The sequence below is a fragment of the Mytilus edulis genome, chromosome 3 (assembly GCF_963676685.1).
Source record: "Mytilus edulis chromosome 3, xbMytEdul2.2, whole genome shotgun sequence".
In the NCBI taxonomy this organism is placed as follows: Eukaryota; Metazoa; Mollusca; class Bivalvia; order Mytilida; family Mytilidae; genus Mytilus; species Mytilus edulis.
In genome coordinates, this window is record NC_092346.1 from 49,564,073 (window position 1) to 49,585,487 (window position 21,415).

General features: G+C 29.8%; 1 protein-coding gene across 1 annotated transcript; it reads right to left on the reverse strand.

Annotated features, from left to right (window-relative positions):
• Positions 1-1,231: 1,231 nt before the first annotated feature.
• LOC139516706 (acid phosphatase type 7-like) lies at positions 1,232-20,953 on the reverse strand. The gene is made up of 12 exons (XM_071306962.1): positions 20,601-20,953; positions 18,840-19,034; positions 17,820-18,002; positions 14,863-14,888; positions 13,440-13,537; positions 12,197-12,265; positions 9,247-9,361; positions 8,360-8,473; positions 7,883-8,011; positions 5,899-5,970; positions 5,215-5,355; positions 1,232-3,173 (listed from the first exon to the last, which is right to left on the reverse strand). The coding sequence occupies exons 1-12, from the start codon at positions 20,737-20,739 to the stop codon at positions 3,114-3,116; spliced, it is 1,341 nt and encodes a 446-aa protein (XP_071163063.1). The 5' UTR covers positions 20,740-20,953; the 3' UTR covers positions 1,232-3,113.
• Between the last annotated feature and the right edge of the window lie 462 nt (positions 20,954-21,415).

Consider the following 21,415-nt stretch of genomic DNA (forward strand, 5'->3'; position numbering starts at 1 on the left):
TCATTCAGGCCAGACACTGCCCTTTGGCGGAATTTTGAAAAACAAACCAAAACCAGTTACACAGAAACATTTTGATTATTAATGCGATTTACATGTATTATTATTGTCGCCTTTGATTTTTCCGTAAATCTTGTTCATCCGTTTTATCCGGTACACTTCCGTTAGGTGTCCGTTTTATGCGGTACTCGTCCGTTGGATGTACGTTCGACATTCGTTCTGTCCGGTACGTTTCCGTTTCTCGTACGTTGCATATCCGGTGTGTGTCCGTTATGCATCCGTTACACGTCTGTTTTATTCGTTCAGTACATCAACGGACTCCCAACAGATAACAATTTTGTCAACAGACAACTTTTATTTTCATCTGTTAGGCGTCCGTTCGTGCTATCCGGTAAGGTGTGACCGAGGCTTAATTGTTTAAAAAGAGTCCAAAATCTTTCATCAGATGAATCTGAAATTTGAGGCCAAAATCTGCCTTTACCGGACCTACTACTTTCTGGAAATGTTCATGGATAGAACGTATACTAGGTTAATGTTATGATCAATGACCTATACTTTGTGTGTCTCAAAAGTAGTGATAAACCTTGGATGATTTAGACGGAAAGTAAGTACCATAAGGTTTTGATTGCATTTCATGCAATCCTTACCCCAAAATAAACGACAATACCATGGGAGAATGTATAAATACCAAGGCACACAAAAAAAAATTACCACAATAGACTAAACAGTAAAGAAGTGAAAGTATACTAAGACAAACAAAAAGAACACTATAACATGTAATTTTATAATTGATAAAGGATGTCAGTATCTAAAATCTATACTTCAAGACCATCCTGTATTATTATTGAAGTTTATACTGAATATTTATCAATGAAGGTCTTGGGATCTTCCATGGAATTTTTTTTAAGAAACAGGATGAGACTTTCTTTGACATAAACAAGGTTCCTCATCTTTCTGCTCAAACCAAAATAATAACATTGTTTTGTGCTGCACTATCACTTGATATAACTTATCAAGGTTGTATAATGTGTTCTCACCCTTCTGAAGCCCCTGAGATAATCCTCAGTAATTGGCGGGGTTGGTTGCTCAGTCATTTGTTTCCTATGTTGTGTTTTGTGTACTGTTGTTTTGCATGAAAGAAAAGTTGCCATATCATATAAAAACAGTTTTGAATAAAATGTGGTGAACCATGCATCATTATTTCATCAATATTTAAACACATAAAAAGACATACTAAACATAATATTTATTTTTATTTCCTAATATTTAGTAGTTTATAATATATCAAAACAAAGAAAGAATGAACAACAACTATATATTAACATCAAATATACAGAAACAAAAAATCAAGCATATCACATTTACCCTGAATGTTAGGAATTCATCACTTTTCCCCCATCATTCCACATTTCTCTGTATCATACAATCACATAAATATTCCACTTTTATAACTGAGACAATGAAAAATTGATGTAAAGAAGTATAAAATAAATAAGTATAGCAGCCATCTTTTTCTTATAATTTAGAAATATAAACATGATAAAGAAATACATTTCAGCATAAAAAAAAATCCATAAATTTAAACTACTTTCCTCAGCAGTTTACCATAACCTAGAAGTAATGCACTATCTGCATTTTAAAATGTATCAAAACTTACTGAATTTAGAATAAATTTTTAATAATGAATGAAAATAATGTCATCAAAGAAAATAATTTTTGAAATATCAAAATTATATTTTACTATTAAAATACAAATAGTAAATAAGCATTAGGATATTTTTTGTACTTGCTTGTTTTTTTTACTGAAAAATTCTAAAAAAATTCAAATCAACGTATAATCGATTATTATAAATCCCTAAAAAAACTTTAATGCTCTGTATCAAAAATTTGTAAAATATAAAAAAGATGGAAAGTAATAATACTTTCATGACTTCATATTATTTACAATGATATACCCTAGTAAGATTACTGCTGGATGGAGATGCTAGGTTATGAAGTAGTTCGTGATTGTGAATACTATCATAGAAAATGACCTGTGGTGTCAAAATCTATTTCACAGAGTAAATGTTATAATACAGAAAACCAACAACAATAGTGTGTTAAAAATAAATAAGTTTTCATCTATTTCATAGTATTACAGTTAAATAATATTCTATCAAAACTCAGGGCAAGAAAAATGACAATAATGCCTTATTACACTTGCAATGGTGTTATGATAAAGGTCACAATGTATAAAATGTTACTTCTTTATATTGGATGGGAGATACATTGGAAGTCAATAATATTTTGTCAAATAAGTCATTTAGAGATTTAAATATGCAGATTGAGGATTGGAATGCTATTTATTCCATGCCCTTCATTATAACTAGAAACTCTTTTTTGCAAAATTTTCAATTTAAGATTGTTCATAGGATTCTACCATGTAATTCATTTTTATTGAAATGTAAATTAAAAGAAACTGAACTTTGTACTTTTTGTTCAGAGTTTTAAGAAAATATTTTTCACATTTTTGGGGAATGTAATGTATCACAAAACTTCTGGCTATCCGTTATAGATTGGATTAAACATTATGGCATTCTCCTGCCTTTCAGTGCAAAAGAAGTCATGTTAGGTGTGTCTGAGGATTTTGTTAACAGTAAAACAGTTAACAATATTTTGTTGTTATTCAAATATTATATATACAAATGTAGATGTAAGAACATATCCCCCACAAAATATGGTGGGTTAGAATATTTAAAATATTGGATTAATATAGAAAAATACTCTGTATGTTTCTTAACCCCTGTACAAAAAGTAAAAATGGATCAGAAATGGCATATGTTAGAAGCAGCTTTTATTTAATTTATTTGATTAATTAACAAAATCTTTTTGTAATATTTATATATATATCTTATTATATCCATATGACTTAATTGATTTATCAAGTATTACTTTATTTTTAAAATGTGTATCGAATACTGTAGTATGTAATTTCACATATTTCATCACCTCAAAAATAAAATAATTAAAAAAAAAAAAAAAAGTCATTTAGTTTAATATAAACAAAATTAAAATAATGCTGACTTATAAATTAGATTGTTGATTGCATCATGTATAAATAGATTAAATACTTCTGTCTATTGATATGGACCATGTTTGTCTTTGATTATCATTACTTTGTCAATCACTGCTCCATCCTGAAAAAATAATAAATAGTTTGTTTAAAAAATATTGGCAAACATGAAATGTTAAGAAATTTTTGTATAAGACAAAATTAATTTATTCTGTAGCCTCTATTGAGGAATCAAATAACATTAAAACTTTGGATCTAATAGCATATATAGTCTAGCTGGTTAATTTTATCATCTACAGTAAAATTCATTAAAATAAAAGTGAACAGTCTAAGGATAGAACTGATTTTTTTGTTAATTCCTTATATCATCTAATAATTACATTAGATGTATGTTTCATTATAATACTTTATTCTGATTGGTTAACTGCATATCACGTGTTATTTCTGAAGCAATTGCATCACTCAATGAAACTTATCATTTATGATAACACATGGTTCCATAAAAAAGTGCACAGGTGAATTAAATAATAGCTAAAAAAATGTAATTCTAAGTATTGAATGCTTCTTTTTGTAACTTCATAGGGTTGTAAAAGCGTTGACCGTGCATACATTTTTAGAATGAAGCGCTTCTGTGCTTCATACAAAATGTACTTCGGTCAACGCTTTTACACCCCAATGAAGTTACAAAAAGAAGCATTCTGAATTTCTTAATTACATGTTTCACAAGTTTTGAACCTAGAATTTATGTCTTTGATCCTTAAATTCAATAGGACTTCATACCATTATGCATATCAATAGATATGACAAGAAACTAATATGAGTGTACTATCAACACAGAAACCAGTCAATTTTAGTCTGATTAAAATGCTTCGCTGAGCGCAGCCTGATACCAACCCAGAGGTTGAACCCTGAACAGTTAGGGCAAATTTTGACAAAATATTCAAGCTTGATACTGTCTGAATTTGGATTGGATCTTTGACATAATATAGGTTTCTGACACAAAACATATGTCAAGATCTTACAAATCTATTACGCAATACTGTGCAATTTAAGATTTCTTCTTGAAATTTCAAAAATTTGAAATTTGCGAAATTTTGAAGATAAACATTGAACCCCTTAAAAAAAATTGGAACTCTCAAACTTTATGAATCTCCCCCCTTAGAGCAATTATCCAAAAACTTGATTTCAGCCTTTCCATTGTAGTATGGAACCTTGTAGTACAATTTCAGAGAGATCCATCCATACACTTAAACACAAGTTATTGTCTGGAAACTAGACAAATGCTTGTTTTAAGACCTTTTTTAAAATTCCATAACCCCCAAACTCAATCCCAGCCTTCCTTTTGTGATTTAGAACTTTGTGGTACAATGTCAGAGAAATCCATACACTTACACACAAGTTATTATCCAGAAACTACAAAAATACTTGTTTATTGTCCCTTTTTTTTGTCATTTATTCCTAAACTATTGGCACCATAACCCCCAAAATGAATCCAAACTTTCTACTAGTGGTATTTAACATTGTGGTACAATTTCAGAGCAAATGAAATACTTATACACAAGTTATTATCCTAAAAGTAGAAAAATGCTTGTTTTTGTTTTGGGCCCCTAATTCCTAAACAGTTGTGGCTATCATCCGCAAATTCAATCCCAACCTTCCTTTATTTGTATTGAACCTTCTTATCTAATTTCAAAGAGATCTATTTCATGTAAACTTAAGTTATTTCCCGGACACCAAATGTGTCTTCGGACAACGCAGACGACATCATACCACTATACGATCAAAAAAAAATTTGGGGTGAATGAATTCCAAACAGTTGACGAAGCAGTTTAGTTTGCATTCAGTTGTCAAAGTTTTCATGGAAATCTAAATATTGACTTTTGATCTCTAACCAAAAAACAATAGGGGTCATTACTTCATTATAATAATTTATTGTACAAATGAACAGAACAGTACACTGTACAGATAAACAGTTTACATATTCTATAATAATTTATTGTATAATTATTATTCTCAATTTGTCTACTGTGTGGAAAAAGACTGTCAAAGTGTGTGTACTCAAACAAAAAGTATGCCACACTGTACTGACAAACAGTTTAAATAATCTTCACCAAGTAGTAGTCAATAAAAAAACCCACTATATATTGAATCAATTTATTTCTCACCTTGTCATCAGAAACTTGTTCCCAGTATAGATGGGAACTGTTCATTATTTGCATCCTAGAATATCCGTAATCTAAACTCCTGACAGCTGACCATTCAGGAATTGTTTGGTTCTTAAAAGGATCATGTCTTTCCTGACACCCCTGTGTAGTGAATAAAAGCATAAATATATCAATTTCCATTCTCGATTTCATAATATATCTACATAAAATTTATCTCTGAAATTACCATAAATGTCTTTTTCATACCTAGATTTATGTTTTGCTAATTGTAGAGGCTGAGCAATTACTTATAGTTGCTAACAATGATGTCCTTTTGTCTCTGGCAGTTAGTTGTTTCATTAACAAGCAACAAATCTCCTTATTTTTTATTTTTTTTTAAATGTGTGTTCAAACCTTGTTGCTTCAGATATAAATAATGATAGATGTGGTGTTAACATCAATGAGAAAACTATATGTTGCTGTGTTCACCATGTTTATTTTTTTATTGTCTTTGGTTGTTGAATTTGGGATCCTCAAATGCTCTTCGACTTTATGCTTGTTAGACTTTCTAACTATTTTGATCTGAGCATCATGGATGAGTCTTATGTAGACCAATAGGACTGATACATTTGATAACTATTGTGCAAAGTCAACTTAAGGCTACAGCCTATCCCTTTTCAACTTATCTATTTACAATAAACTTACAGCAGATCCAGTGACAAAATGAACTGGAGCTTTAGGATTTGTGTAAGGTTCATCTCTACTACCATTCATCACCTACAATTAATATGTATATTTTAATAAAAAATAAATAAATGATTACCAAAACTGGACCGTTTAGTTGCTGGACAGATTCCTTATCGAGTCATGAACCAATAAATGGTGTTTTTAAGATGTGTGTTATATATTAACAGACTCATATACAAAATTTAAGCATGTTATTAGATTATGCATGTAATGCAAACCGTTTTTATTTACATTATCAAAGCATAAAATTATGATATACATGTAATACTTCACATATTTAAGAAATAATTCATGGAAGCCATAGATTGTTGGAAATTTACACATGGCCTGGGCCGTGATATTCGAATTTTATCCTGAGCGTTAGCGAGGGATAAAATCAACGAATATCACGGCCCAGGCCATGTGTAAATTTCCAACAATCTATGGCTTCCATGAATTATTTCGATTCTAATAGGACAATTACGGTCATTAAAAAACTGAAGCGAGGGTGGGTATGCTGTGTATGTGGCTGTTCTTTTTTACTCCCTGTAAGATAAAACTCAAATATCTATATAAATATGTAACTTGCATAGGTTATTTCGAGAATAACTGCTAGAAAAAAACTTTTTAATTCTTTAAGTTCTCAAACCCAACATTTGTCATTTTTAATTTACATGTTTTTCTCGTAAGCTTCCGTCAAATCAAAAGTTGACATTTTGTTACTAAGGAGCCGCCATGTTGACTTGCTGAAATGGGTAAATATGCGAATAATGCAATAGAATAGAAAATAAAACAAAACCTACCTAAAAAAATCAGTTTCAATACAATATCATATGAATTCCGATGGTTCACGTAACAGAAAACTTTCAAGTTAAGCGGTTTCATTTGTATGACGTCATGTTTTGAAATTACTTAAATGCGCCAAAAAGATTAATAGACTTTCGCAGAATTTTATTTAAATTTTATTTTGTTGATTTCTCCGAGCTCTTGTGCATTACTTCTTTTTATTATGCATACGAATAAGAATAAAAGTTATTTTGTCTTTTTTAATTGCACTTTTTAAAACATTAAAATCAGCAAAGGATCTGCAAATAGGTTCCAATACATGTAGATTTACGTGGGAAGGATATTGTAACAGCCATTATAATGCATATCTCTGAGTCTGCGCTAAGTATATGTTATGGAGAATTTTATCACAGTGTTGTTTACAAAGCTAAAGAAGCATGTCATATTAGAATTCTAGACTTCCAACTCTCTGAATATAATATATCACAGATCAATAATTAAAATGTATATGTCAATCATGTCTAAATATAGAATGGATAAAAACCAGTCTTCAATAAAAGAACATCAATTAAAGGCAGGATGACTTGTTTGCCTAACTTGATATAATTAACTTAAACAATAATGTTGAAAAACTAAGTTTAGCACAAACTTTCACAAAAATGTAGCCAAACACATTAAGTGAAATGGAAACTGTTAAAAATATATACCAAGGGAAATAACTTATATTATAATTCTGTCAACATATTTTTAAACATATCAATCATGGTAACAATATAACCTAATTCATATTTTTTAATCTAAATATATTTCCATTGCCAGCAACATCAATAAAGTAATAATAAACTTTAAATCTATTGGGAATAATTAAATCTGTTAAAGAAGAAAGTGCAAATCATGTGATACAGCCCAAACCAATATCATTTTTTCTTCTTCTTCAAATTGATAAGGATGTGCAAGTTGAAACAATAAAGTTTGTCAAAACTTATCAAGATTTTGAGAAAGAAATATGACAAGACTTCATTTTTCCTTTTAAAAAAGAGATATTTCAAAGTGAGGATTATTCAGTCCATTCAAGAATAAAACAAAAATATGAGAAACAAAAATATGAGATTTTTTGCTTTCATAGACATAACCTGTGGTGAATAATATGCTAGTAGTGTTATTCCTCATAACTTACCTTTCTATCATAAACTGGCCATAATCTTTCATAGGAATGTTCATGTGCCCATACCATTACATCAACACCATATTGATGGAATAATTTCTCCAATCCGAAAAAATGTAAATATGGCACACCAACTCTTATCTGCAAGCAAAAATAAAATAAAATTTATCATTTCACTTGTTTCAATAGTACAAAAAGTCATCTTCTCTACTACATATGTGGCATCTTTGTCGTAATGTTTTCAATTTAAGAATTGGCATCTAAATTTCATAAAGTCTTTCTAATAACTACTTCCATCTTAAATCATTTCATTTTGCTGATGATTTTTCAACCTCAAATCAGCCATAAAATACAGATTAGAAATTAAAAAAAACCAGTTTGTATTATATTCCAATAATTGACTGTCTCCCCTTTATTTCTATGATGGAAGCTTCTACACAATTACATAGGAGCTATATGGAGCAATATCATTTATTCTATGATAATTACCAGACTTTCATGATGTGTACAGTCATCCTTATCATTATTAGAGCAATACATAGGTCTGTGTCCCATTGTTATAATCCAAGGTCTCTTGGCACGGTTCTCTGGTTTTGCAGCTTCCTGTAACAAGTTATATAATATACAGAAATGTTTGATATTTGTTAAATTGCTGCATTTCTATACATTATGTATAATATAAATTATTAACTGGAAAGGATAGTTGTTTTTGAACGTACAGCAATTTTGACAATTCTTCTAGTATACAATTGTTAATACGTACAAATCTTCCTTTTATAGCTATTCATGAACACATGCATAGTACAAAAGGAGAGTTTTTTAATGTCTTTCCATACATTTTGACCAAAAAGAAGATTTGAGATATATACATACTAGACAGAAACCCAACAACACAAAAGCTCATTTGTTTGGTGACAAAGGCACACTTCACCACTTATCTATACAATTAAGTGATTTACCTGTGTGTGTTATTTTAGGTTTGTTTCATTAATTTTAAATGTGAGGTATACGTTTAAAATTCATAAAGACTGTCATGACGTCAAAACAACAAAAACACTGTGTGTTCTTTGTTCTATTTTCTAGAATTTTATGCTGTTTTTTGTCAATTCACATACATAATTTGATAAATGAAGTTAAATACTGTGGATTGCGGAAAATTTGTATTTTCATGGATATTTGATTTGGTTGTTTTGACAAAGTATGCAAAAAATTGTGCACGGTTGAACTTTTAATATACTTTGCCTTCTATTTACCCATGATATCAACAAAAATGTATAACCCACGAATAAAAATGAATTCCCAGTACATACATAGATGTATAAATGGTAAATGCAGATAATGGCAATTGTTTTAAATAACAAATAAAATATACAGACCTTCAGATCATTTTCCAGCCATTCATACTGTTTAGGCACTTGCATAATACCATAATACCAGAAAAAGTAATATTCAGTTGATATTGAGATTATATGTGCTGGTCCAATGTTAAAACTGAAATTGAACATATATTTTAAGCATATCAGACTAGATGAAAATAGTTCAATTACAGTGAGTTGCTTGTAGGTGTTATGGTAAAATTTTACCTATAGCTCAACCTGTTTTTAAAATTGTCAACACAATAGGGACATTTAAATTGACCAGTTGGTATTGTTAGATTTAAATATACCTTGATTCTACCTGTACAGATTTTTATTCACCTTACCCAAAGTTTCAGCATGCTTTTTTCCTGAAGATTTTCTTACCTAGGATTATTCTATTAAAAATTGATAGGGAAGAAAATAATTTGGTTTTCATTGTTTTAAATCCCTGATATATTTGATTTATACATTTTTTACCTAAAATTCTAAATCAGTAAAACATCAAAATAAATATGTATTACTATGTTTGAAAATTTAAACTGTTTTTACACCAAAATGCTTCTTTAAAATTCGAACCCTTATACATAGTATTGTCCAGCTGCCAGTGAAACAAGAAATAGCTGTTCAGGGTGTTTACAGTTCAAATTTTCAGAGGGATATGTTGTTTTTTTCTTCACATGACCCTTCAAGATTCTCATTTTGGATTATTATTTGCAATGTTTTAAATCTTTTGGTGTCATTGTGCATACAATATTGGATTTATTTTATTTGAATTCACTACTCAGACTTTTTATAGCAATTTTGCTTCTTAAAATGTGATGTGTTTCTTTCAAGATTTTATTGTCATGAAGGACATCAAGGAGGAAATAATTCATTCAAACCGTTTTGTGGGGCTTACATATGATGTTGTACATATAAAATTCGAAATAATTTTGGAGTATACCTTTCTGTGTTTTTTCTTTGAAATCTATTATAATATTAGTGGGAGTTTTGTGCATAAAATGCTGTGTTCACGAAAGGAAATTCAAATTTTCATACGATGGGATTTAGTTATGTCAAAGATTTAAAGATTTCAAAACTGGAATTCAAGTAGGAGATATAGTGTGAGTTCATCCAACATGTTTCTGTGGCTTTAAATGTGATTTTTGAAATATTCATTATTAATTTTGGGATCTATTACAAATTTAAGATGATTCCCTATTTAAATGGGATCTTGGAAATGAAATAAAATGTTAAAGTAATGCAGTGGATATAGTCTAATCTAGTGATAAAGTGAAAAATAAAAGTAAAATATTCTAAAATATTCCTAACGTGAGGAAATGTTTTTTAAAAGTGAATGTGAAATTGGAAATAGTCATTATAAAATTCTGAATCAAATATTGTTTGATTTGGAAATTATTATAGGAAATGAAATAAAATGTTGAAGTAATGCAGTGGATATAGTCTAATCTAGTGATAAAGTGAAAAATGAAAGTAAAATATTCTAAAATATTCCTAACATGAGGAAATGTTTTAAGTGAATGTGAAATTGGAAATAGTCATTATAAAATTCTGAATCAAATATTGTTTGATTTGGAAATTTATTATAGGAAATGAAATAAAATGTTTACTGTGGATATATTAAAATCAGGTGATATATAGTAAAAATATAAATAAAATATTACAAAATATAAGTGAGGATAACTATTTGGAATATAGTAATGGAAATGATTCTGAATTATGTATAGATTCTGCACCTGTTAAATTAGGATGTATATAATTGGAAGTTAATCAGAATTTATACTATGGATTTAGAAAAAAATCTAGTGAAGTAGTGAAAAATGAATAAAATTGGGAATTATTTAAAATCATTGGAATTCTGGATGAGATGTCAAATATTAGTGTAAATAAATTAATGAAATTGTTTATTCAAATATGATTTTGAGGTTTCATTAAAGTGAGTGAAATATTACGACTGGATTATTTAGGGTATTAAACACTGCTAGTAGTGGCTATGCAAACATTTAGATGAAATGTAGTGCATTTTAGGTCATGCAATTTTAAATTACATGTAACTGCAAGAAAATAAAATATATGATATAGTCATTCTTGTTTGGCTTGATCACTCATAAGATTTTGAATGACAGTAAAATAAAAATTTCTCAATAGAATAATCCTAGGTAAAAAAAAGTTCAGGAAAAAAGCATGCTGAAACTTTTGGTTAGGTGAATAAATGTTTTATACAGGTAGCATCAAGGTAGATTTAAATCTAACAATACCAACTGGTCAATTTAAATGTCCCTATTGTGTTGACAATTTTAAAAACAGGTTGAGCTATAGGTAAAATTTTACCATAACACCTACAAGCAACTCACTGTAACTATAGGCTTCAAGGAGTATATCTCTCCTCAGGTATTTTTGCATTTAATTAATGTGATTTTGCAAGAACATTTGTGTTGAATGGACACTGTGTGATCCAAAATATTGTTTTGCTGATCATTTCAATAAATCTTATTAGAAGTCTGCTGAGGATATCATGAAAATTCCAACTTGATCTTGGAAGTCAAAAAATTCAAAATATTGAGTTTAATTGCATAGTAACATAAGATTCATTGATACAGAGTTAACATGCAATCTTTACTGAAACTAGTGTTAATCCCCTTTTATATGAAGACATAAGAAGCTTGCCTCTGGAGCTGGATTTTCTAATTGTGTTGAAGACCCACTGGTTGCCTGAGGCTGTTTTCTACTCTTTGGTCGGATCATTAACTCTTTGTCAAATCACACATTTCCATTCTCAATTTTATTATAGAAAAGTAAACTTTTTTTTTTCTAAGTTATGCCATATAATGGTTGTCATTTGTTATATCTAGTTGCTTTTTGTCATCTAGTCTTATCTATTTTAATGGCACACTTAGCATAGTTAAATATTCACAACTTTCAAGACTATGATTTAGAGACATGAATGATAATAAGTGGATATGAATACCTGTAAAACATCTTGTCCATATCTTCATCACCTGGCATTGTAAATCTGTTCTTGTAATTGGAGAAATTGCTAAAAAGATAAAATTAATATGAAATTAACAATTGTATGTCTTCATAAAGTACATTTTAATGAATACAGTGTGTTTTGAATGTAAATTCTTAAAAATATCTGCCTTTTTATAATTTAATGGAAAAATAAAGAAAGTTCATGATTTTATGCTGACGTTTCTCTCCCCTAGCATCCAACCATGGTTAATATTACAATGGGGTTGGTTTTATTATCATCAACAGGCTTTTATTTCAACCTCGAATTATTTTTAAATATGGAATTTGTAAAATTTCTTGTGTTTGAACTTTTTAATAAATTTTATGTTTTTTCTGTATTTCTGTTTTGAGAAGCACATGACACTTTCCATACAATGTATTTTGTATAGATGGTGTTGTGCATCACACAGTACATTCTATTGAAGATGGGCTATCTTTTTTGTAATAGAAGTTCTTGTGCACTGCACAGAACATTGAAATACAGAATAAACATGGAATTTGTTAAAAATTTATAATAGCCTGTTCATTGCAGTTTTCACTCAAAATAGTATATGCTATTTAAAACAAAAATCAAGAACCTGAACAGGTAATTATTGTAACACCATAAATTTCATTGAATTTAGAGTTTTTTTCTTGCGAAAGATCAGAACTATCAAATACTAAATAAGTAATTTGTTCAAATGGTTTTCTAAATTTGGACTACAAATTCCCAAAAAATTGTATCCTAAAAAAATAACTATATGCTGTATAGAAAATATACAAAAAAAAATTGTCCATAGTAAACAGATGCACTTGCAGTCATGCACTCGCATTTTCTATGTTAAGTGAACCTTGAAATTGAGGTAAAAACTCTAATTTGGCATTAAAAATAGAAAGATCACATCATAGGGAACATTTCAAGATGATTGACTTCAACTTCACCAAACACTTTAACCTGAAGCGGGACAGATAAATGAACGGTAAGACGGATGACTGAAAAGACACAACGACCAAATATCATAATGCCCAACTTCTATTGAAGGTAGGGCATAAAAAATTAACAGTGTAGATGCCAGTGAATAGTATTTTTTTATGAAGCATACTCAAAATAGTAATTTTTGTTTCCTATTGTTACCTGAACAAATTTGTCTGTTAATAATACATTTAATATATCCTAAATTTTCTCTGATACCTTTTAAGACACACAGGTAATTACTTACTATGCACTTTCATGATTGCCAGGGCATGTCATGTATGGTACCTGACCAGCAATTGGTTGTACTAAATTCAAAAATTCATCCCCAATATGACCATTTTGCTAAAATTAAAATTCACAGTACTTGAATATATGTATTTAGCGGGAATTTATTGCTACATTGAAGACCTGTTGGTGACCTTCTACTGTTGTTTTTTTCTGTGGTCGGGTTGTTGTCTCTTTGGCACATTCCCCATTTCCATTCTCAATTTTATGTTTATACATGTTTAATCAAAATAAAATATTAAACCGTAAATCAATTTTAAAATAATTTTTTTTTTATTATACAATGATTGAAATATTTGTCTTCTTTGAAAATTAATTCAATGTATAATGGTAAGTTTGGTTCACAGTGGCGGATCCAGAAATTTTCATAAGTGGGGGCCCACTGACTGACTTAAGAGGGGGCCTGCTCCAGTCACGCTTAAGTGATTCCCTATATAAGCAACCAATTTTTTTCCCAAAAAGGGGAGGCCCAGGCCCCCTGGGCCCTCCCCCTAAATCTGCCTCTGGTTCATTAATACTGAAATACTTAAGCACATCATGCATATGACATCTCAAGTACATGTAATAAGTTATTATAGTTAAAGACACCCTTGTAGATTTCGAAAATGAGTAGGCTAATGCCGCTACAAGGCAGCTCGCACACGCAAAGTGGAAAGGGATTAATATAAGTTGCAAAACTTGTTTCCCAATCCACTATAAATAAATATGTTTAAACTAAGTTATTATAAGAGAAAAATTTGCCCTTTTCATTTCCATGGGATGTTTCTCTGTTTTTTTGCTGTGCATGTACTGATTTTGTGTCATGGATGGGTAATTCATATATTTTCTTTTCTATTGTTTCTAAATTTTTAGATTTTATCACATTTATATATATAATATTTGTTTTTATTGTCTCTTTTTGGATTGTTTTTGTAATGTCTGATTTTGTGAATCTTTTACTATTGCACTGAATTGAAGGGATTTCAGTCTGTACCTTTGTTTCATATGAAGAAAATGTAAAGTTTTCACCTGTATTTTAATTGAATTTTCTATGGATTCCATTTGTATAAACACTAAAAAATGAGAAATTAGATTTTAGGAACCTGTTTTGTTTCATCATTGGTAACCTTGTTTCTTGAATTATACTAACATGAGCAACATGATGGGTGCCACATCTTGAGCAGAATCTACTTATCCTTCTAGAGCACCTAAGATCACCACCAGTTTTTGATGGGGTTTATTTTGCTTAGTCTTTAGTTTTCTGCGTTGTGTTTTGTGTACTATTGTTTGATTGTATTTTTCTTTTTAAGCCACGGCATTGTCAGTTGAGTTTGAATGACCCTCTGGTATCTTTCTGACTAGGGCTAGTTTTCATTAGACTACTTGCAAATTTCATTACTTACTGCATCAAGGTCATATCCAAAGTCACCTAAAAAATAAATAATCAAATCAAATATTAACATTTTCAAAATAGCAAATTCTTTATTCAAAACAAGAATGTGTTCATAGTATCTGTATTATTTAAATCACAGGATGACTAATTTTTTGGCAGATGTGTTATCATTCAATATCAAAGTACATTTTTGATAAGAGATACACTTGGGTAAACCCTTGAAAAGTAACATCAACAGGATATTAGTACACCATTACTTGTCTTTCTTTTCCTTTATGTCTTTTTATATATTATTGCGAACCCTATCTTAGTTTTCCATAGATTCACCTACAAGTTACCTGTCCATTTAAACTTTTGTAAGTCCTATTGTCCCATCTAACAAATACAACAGGTATTGTTCTCTGTGTAGTTTATTCACTGGGACCTTTAAATTTCTTCTAGGAGAAATATATCACTCATTGATTAATTTACCTGACCAAAAAATTATCTTCTTTTTTATTGAAATACTTCTAATAACTCACATAAACTGTATGCAATATTGTATTTATTCAATATTATCATTAATATATTTTCAATCTGTTCAATATAAAATCTGGTTTAATACTAAAAAGTTTATTTCAGACACATTTTTTAGTATTTTCCAATGAATTTACATGTTTTTGTTGTTGTTCATTTATAGACTTATGTTTATGAAGACCTTAATTTAAAAATAATAATATTCAATTTTTTATTTATCAAACACACAAAAATATTGAATATTTGATCAGAAATCAACTTTTAATTTTTGAATCAGTATTACAAATGTAATATTGAACACATTAAAAACGAGTTACTCCATGTATCGAATAAATACAACACCACATGCAGTTTTGTGAGTCCTTACTTAGTATTGGTATAAGTATTTTTTCTTCATTGACAGTTCAATTTTTTACTCAGGTAGATTAATCAATAAGTGATATATTTCTCCTAGAAGAAATTTAAAGGTCTGAGTGAATTAAACTACACAGAGAACAATACCTGTTGTATTTGTTAGATGGGACAATAGAACTGCCAAAAGTTTAAATGGACAGGTAACTTGCAGGTGAATCTATGGAAAACTACAATAGGGTTCGCAATAATACAAGCAATCAATTTCATTTTGGTTGGTCTCATATCATATACAAGTATTTCTATTATTATAGGGCAATATAGGCTAACATCAATATAGCAATGTCTTATTTGTGATACAAAGTACTCTTATATGAAGTTAAAAATACTTCAGAACTCAGGTGTAAATCACTCCAACATTTTATAGCGAACCCTATGATAGTTTTCCATAGATTCACCTGCAAGTTACCTGTCGATTTAAACTTTTGGCAGTTCTATTGTCCCATCTAACAAATACAACAGGTATTGTTCTCTGTGTAGTTTATTCACTGGGACCTTTAAATTTCTTCTAGGAGAAATATATCACTCATTGATTAATTTACCTGAACAAAAAATTGAACTGTCAATGATGAAAAAATACTTATACCAATACTAAGAAAGGACTCACAAAACTGCATGTGGTGTTGTATTTATTCAAAACCAAAAACTTGTTTTTAATGTGTTCAATATTAATAATGATTTAAAAATTAAAAGTTGATTTCTGATCAAATATTCAATAAATATTTTTGTGTGTTTGATAAATAAAAATTTGAATATTATTATTTTTAAATTAAGGTCTTCATAAACATAGTCTATAAATTAACAACAACAAAAACATGCAAATTCTTTGGAAAATACTAAAAAATGTGTCTAAAATATACTTTTTATTATTAAATCAGATTTTATATTGAACAGATTGAAAATATATTAATGATATATTGAATAAATACAATATTGCATACAGTTTATGTGAGTTTATAGAAGTATTTCAATAAAAAAACAGATAATTTTTTGGTGAGGTAAATTAATCAATGAGTGATATATTTCTCCTAGAAGAAATTTAAAGGTCTTGGTGAATGAACTATACAGAGAACAATACCTGTTGTATTTGTTAGATGGGACAATAGAACTGCCAAAAGTTTAAATCGACAGGTAACTTGCAGGTGAATCTATGGAAAACTATCATAGGGTTCGCTATAATAATAAAAATGTCCCAGTGGTTTTAAGAGAACTGCTGTAGCTGTGGATTTATTGTCATTTTTTAGTACTAATTTTCATGGGTTTTGTGAATGCAATGTATATTATGATAGTATTACGCAAGTATTTCTGAATTGGCCTTGTTATTGGTCCGAGGCTTACTGTATTGGCCCGAGGCAAAGCCGAAGGTCAATACAGCTGGCCGAGGACCAATAACAAGGCCAATACAGAAATACACGTAATAGTATCTTTATTAATTAACTACAGTGTTACAATATTTTTTTAATTTCATTTCAAAAGAGATAAATAGTTTTACCTTGCAGTGGAAGGAAAACAGACAGAAAGTCACAGGACATAAAGTCACAGGACATAAAGTCACAAATTTGGTAGGACAAAAAGTCACAAATAATAGGTTGACAATTGTTTGAATATGTACGAGAAATATTTTGAAATATTTACTTTTTAATACATATATTCATATCAAAGTTTAGGAAATGTGCCATTATACTTGAAAAATAAAGATTTATTTAGTTTTAATCGTGCAAAAGAAAGATTTCTTTGCACCATGAAGCCATTTAAGTGCCAAGCCACTTTGACATTTTGGTTTTTTTTAGAAATTATTTAATCATCTCTGATATTTTTTGGATAAATTTTGTTTACAAAGTTGGTTTATATACCATAGTTCAAGAAAAATACAAAAATATTTTTGTAGAAATAATCGTTTTTTATTCAAAGAAAATAATAAGAAAAAATGAATTGTGACTTTTTTTCCTGGATATAGAACCATCAATTTCAGTGTTCAACAAATTTCAAATGTTAATTCTCATCATTGACAAGAGATTCTACATGTACATGTATACTTACCGACATGGAAAATAGCATCATACATTCCCTTTTTGGTTTCATTAATAAGCCTTGGTACAGATTGAGGATTAACAAAGCCGAGATCACCAAACAGAGCTATCCTTGGACTCCAGTCAGATCCATCCTTCATGGAAACAAAAGTCAACTGTTCACTCATAAGTACACCATTGCCACAACTGTACACTGAAATGTTACAGTTTTTACAAGTTGAATGCTAATACAGTACATCATTTCACTTTGAGTGTTCATTAGAAATTAAAAAAAAAAACACACACAAATACAATACATTTATAAATATAATTTGAACATAGCAATATTCCTTGAAACATTTGTTTTTTAAAAAAGAAACACAAATACATATACACATAACGTATAATATGTACATCGCAAGATTTCTTGATACTTTTAAAAAAAACAACATGTACAAACGATCATAGATACAGTTTGTGTAGAATATCATATAGACATTGCAAAATTCCTTAAGAAAAGTAGGAGGCCTGATTGTTACACTTGACTTGATTATAGGCCATACTAAGATTAAAAGCCACACTTACTTTAACTTTTTAAAATACACTGGAAAATCTAATTACATGTGTAGCAAATAATATACAAGCAGATAAATTGATCTATCATTAACAATTTAAAGGAAACATGGAGCACATTAGAGAAAAATAACAAAAATACCACTCAAAAGGAAATCCCAAATGGAAAGTCTCATATATAAAATGGCAAAATCCAAAGTATTTGAAAACTAGAGTCATACCGATATTCCTGACTTGGTACATGCATTTCATAGAGCTGAAAATGGTGGCCTGGATAAAACATCAATATTTTATAGCTTGTTAGATGTTAACCTTTCACTTGTACATGTATCACATTCACTTAAAATTGCATCAACGGTATATTGACAACGATGATTGCATAGAAAAAACAGACATAATAGGCAAATTGTCAAAAATCAGGAAACAGCAGTCAAAACTGTGTGGGTTAATTTAAAAAAAATTTAAAAATTAAAATTACCATATCGAGTTCCAGGTTTCAGATTTATCAGTGTAACCCTGTGAATAAACTGTGTGTGCTGTTGTGGTCCACCATCAACAAATTTTCTGGTGTAACCTTTGGCAATCATATTTGTTGTTTGAATTCCATACAAACAGGTTGCATTCTGTGTAACGTTCATGGTGCTCCATGTTACTAACATTTTTGTGGGAACATCTATAAAGAGATATTTAAACATAATAAAATTTAAAAAAATATATATGTATAGAACAGAAATGAACTGCTTCGCTGAGTGCAACTGGAGATGTCCACATACATTTTATTTGTAGGTACAACCCTGAACAGTTGGGGCAAAAATGGACACAATATTCAAGCTTAATACACAAAAGTTCCCCTAAGAGGATCAAATGATCTTGGCGACCACAATACTTGTATACTAGTATTGTCAGGGATGTCAGACTAAAATATCCTAATGAAAGGAATGAATTTATGTAAGTGATATAATAATTAAGGGGTCTTAATTCAAATGAGGGTTTACCTCTTGAAAGGGGTCTGCAAAATGAAGTTCCAGTCAATTTCATGCTTTGATATAATTTTCCCAATTTGATAAAAATGACGCATATTTTCCCAATCAAAAAGGGTAGAGGTAGTTATGAAAAAAGCCAACAATATAACTGCCAATGATATTTTAATTGATGCCAAAAGTATAATATATATATATAATTATAATCTTTCAGTTTCAACACCTCATAATTATTTGGACTAGGTGAATATATACTATTCCCATCTAAGACAAATATGAATCCATGACAAAATGTCCCACACCTAATTGCCCCACTTTTTCACAAACTCGCCCCACTTTCTAAAAAATCGCCCCAATCTTGTTGACCAACTCGCCCCACTTAATAAAAAGTGCAAAATCACATTGCAAATGGGTTGGACAACATGCCCAACTTATGAAAAGGGTTAAAATTTTGCTGAAATAAGGTCTGCCAACTCGCCCCACTCATGACAAATAGATAAACCACGATAAATTTATAAGTGCCAACTTGCCCCACTTATGAAAAAAGATGCAATCCAGTTGTATATCTATGTCCCTGCCCCACTTCAATACCTATGAAAACCTTAGTGAAGAGCTATAAAATCAAATTAATGTTAATTGAAATCCTTAAATTGTATGATTATGATACAATTTACAGGTTTCTTTTCATTTGTTATACAAATAACTAAGCTTACAAGTATAAAGTTATTCTCCTATAATGATACGAAAACTAAGTTGGGCTAGTTGGTAGTCCAAATAATTATGACGTCTTGAAAGGCTATTATAATTTTTTTCTTTGACGCCTTACTTCGACTGTAAGGCGTCAAAGAAAAAAATTATAATAGCCTTTCAAGACGTCATAATTATTTGGACTAGGCTAGTTGGTAGAACTGAAAATTGTACACTGAAGTAGATTTTAAATAATTATATATATATATAAGTGGGGGGAGTTGACAGGGAAAAAGTAAACGGGATTTAACCCTTTTCACAAGTGAGGCGATTTTTTTTTAAAGTGGGGGGAGTTGGTGAAAAAGTGGGGCAATTTGGTGTGGGCGTTTTGCCAGTGGGCGATTTGTCCTGCATGCTTCCGAAAAATATCATTAAGCCGTGAATCCTGGCAACTGATGTGAAAAGGAGATTTTGGCCAGGATGTCAGACTAAAATATCCTAATGAAATGAATGAATTTATGTAAGTGCTACAAATGTATAATAATTACATAATTTATAAAATACATGCTTACCTCCAAACGATATGTGAATTTGTTCTGGCTGCTTGAAATCTTTGACCTTAATTGATGAAACTAAGACATTTTCAATTTCCCAAGCATTTATCAGAGCCAACAGGACTGTAAAAATTTGAAATAATATAACATTTTTCATCCTTCTTCTTCTTCCCTGTATTAGTTTCCTTCTTCCGTCGTGTTGTTGTTTGTTATGAATAATCTGAAATGATGTATTTTCGCTGCTTTTAAAGGTAAGGTCAAAATAGATAATTTAAAACGCAGTAAAGATCCAACTAAATCACATGACAATCAGGTGATTTCTAACAGGCGAGTGTGGGGCTCACGAAAGGTATAAATGTAGACGATTAGGTGTCGATGATAGCTTATCGGATGACTAACGAGCAAATAATGTCAAGAATAAAGAATAATTGAACGCAAAGCAAAAGAATAAAGAATAACTATTTAACATTTATGATTATGAAAAAAGTACTCAGACTCAGATCAGCAATGATCAAGTTACAAGGCAAAAAGAAATCATCCTATTAATGAATTACAAAAAAAAATCTTTTTCAAGTAATATTTTTACAGATAAAAGAGCCTCCTCATGGGGTTTTGGTTTTGTGATTACTTGGTCTTTTACAGATCCTTATGTAAAGCAAAATGTTTTCTAATTTATTTAAATGGTCCTTTAAACAATCGGATTTTCATTTTCATTGCTGTATACCTCACAGATCATTAAAAAAAACTTTGAACAAATAAAAACACTTATACTGCACTCGTTCTATTTGAGCAGTCAAAATGCGTTGACCGTATATTTCTATGTCATATACAGT

Coding starts and splice junctions, on each gene's coding strand:
- LOC139516706 (XM_071306962.1), bottom strand. CDS start 20,739: ATGAAAAATGTTATATTATTTCAAATTTTTACAGTCCTGTTGGCTCTG. Junction 19,035..20,600: donor AATTCACATATCGTTTGGAG/GTAAGCATGTAT, acceptor ATCTCTTTATAG/ATGTTCCCACAAAAATGTTA. Junction 8,474..9,246: donor GGCTGGAAAATGATCTGAAG/GTCTGTATATTT, acceptor AACTTGTTACAG/GAAGCTGCAAAACCAGAGAA.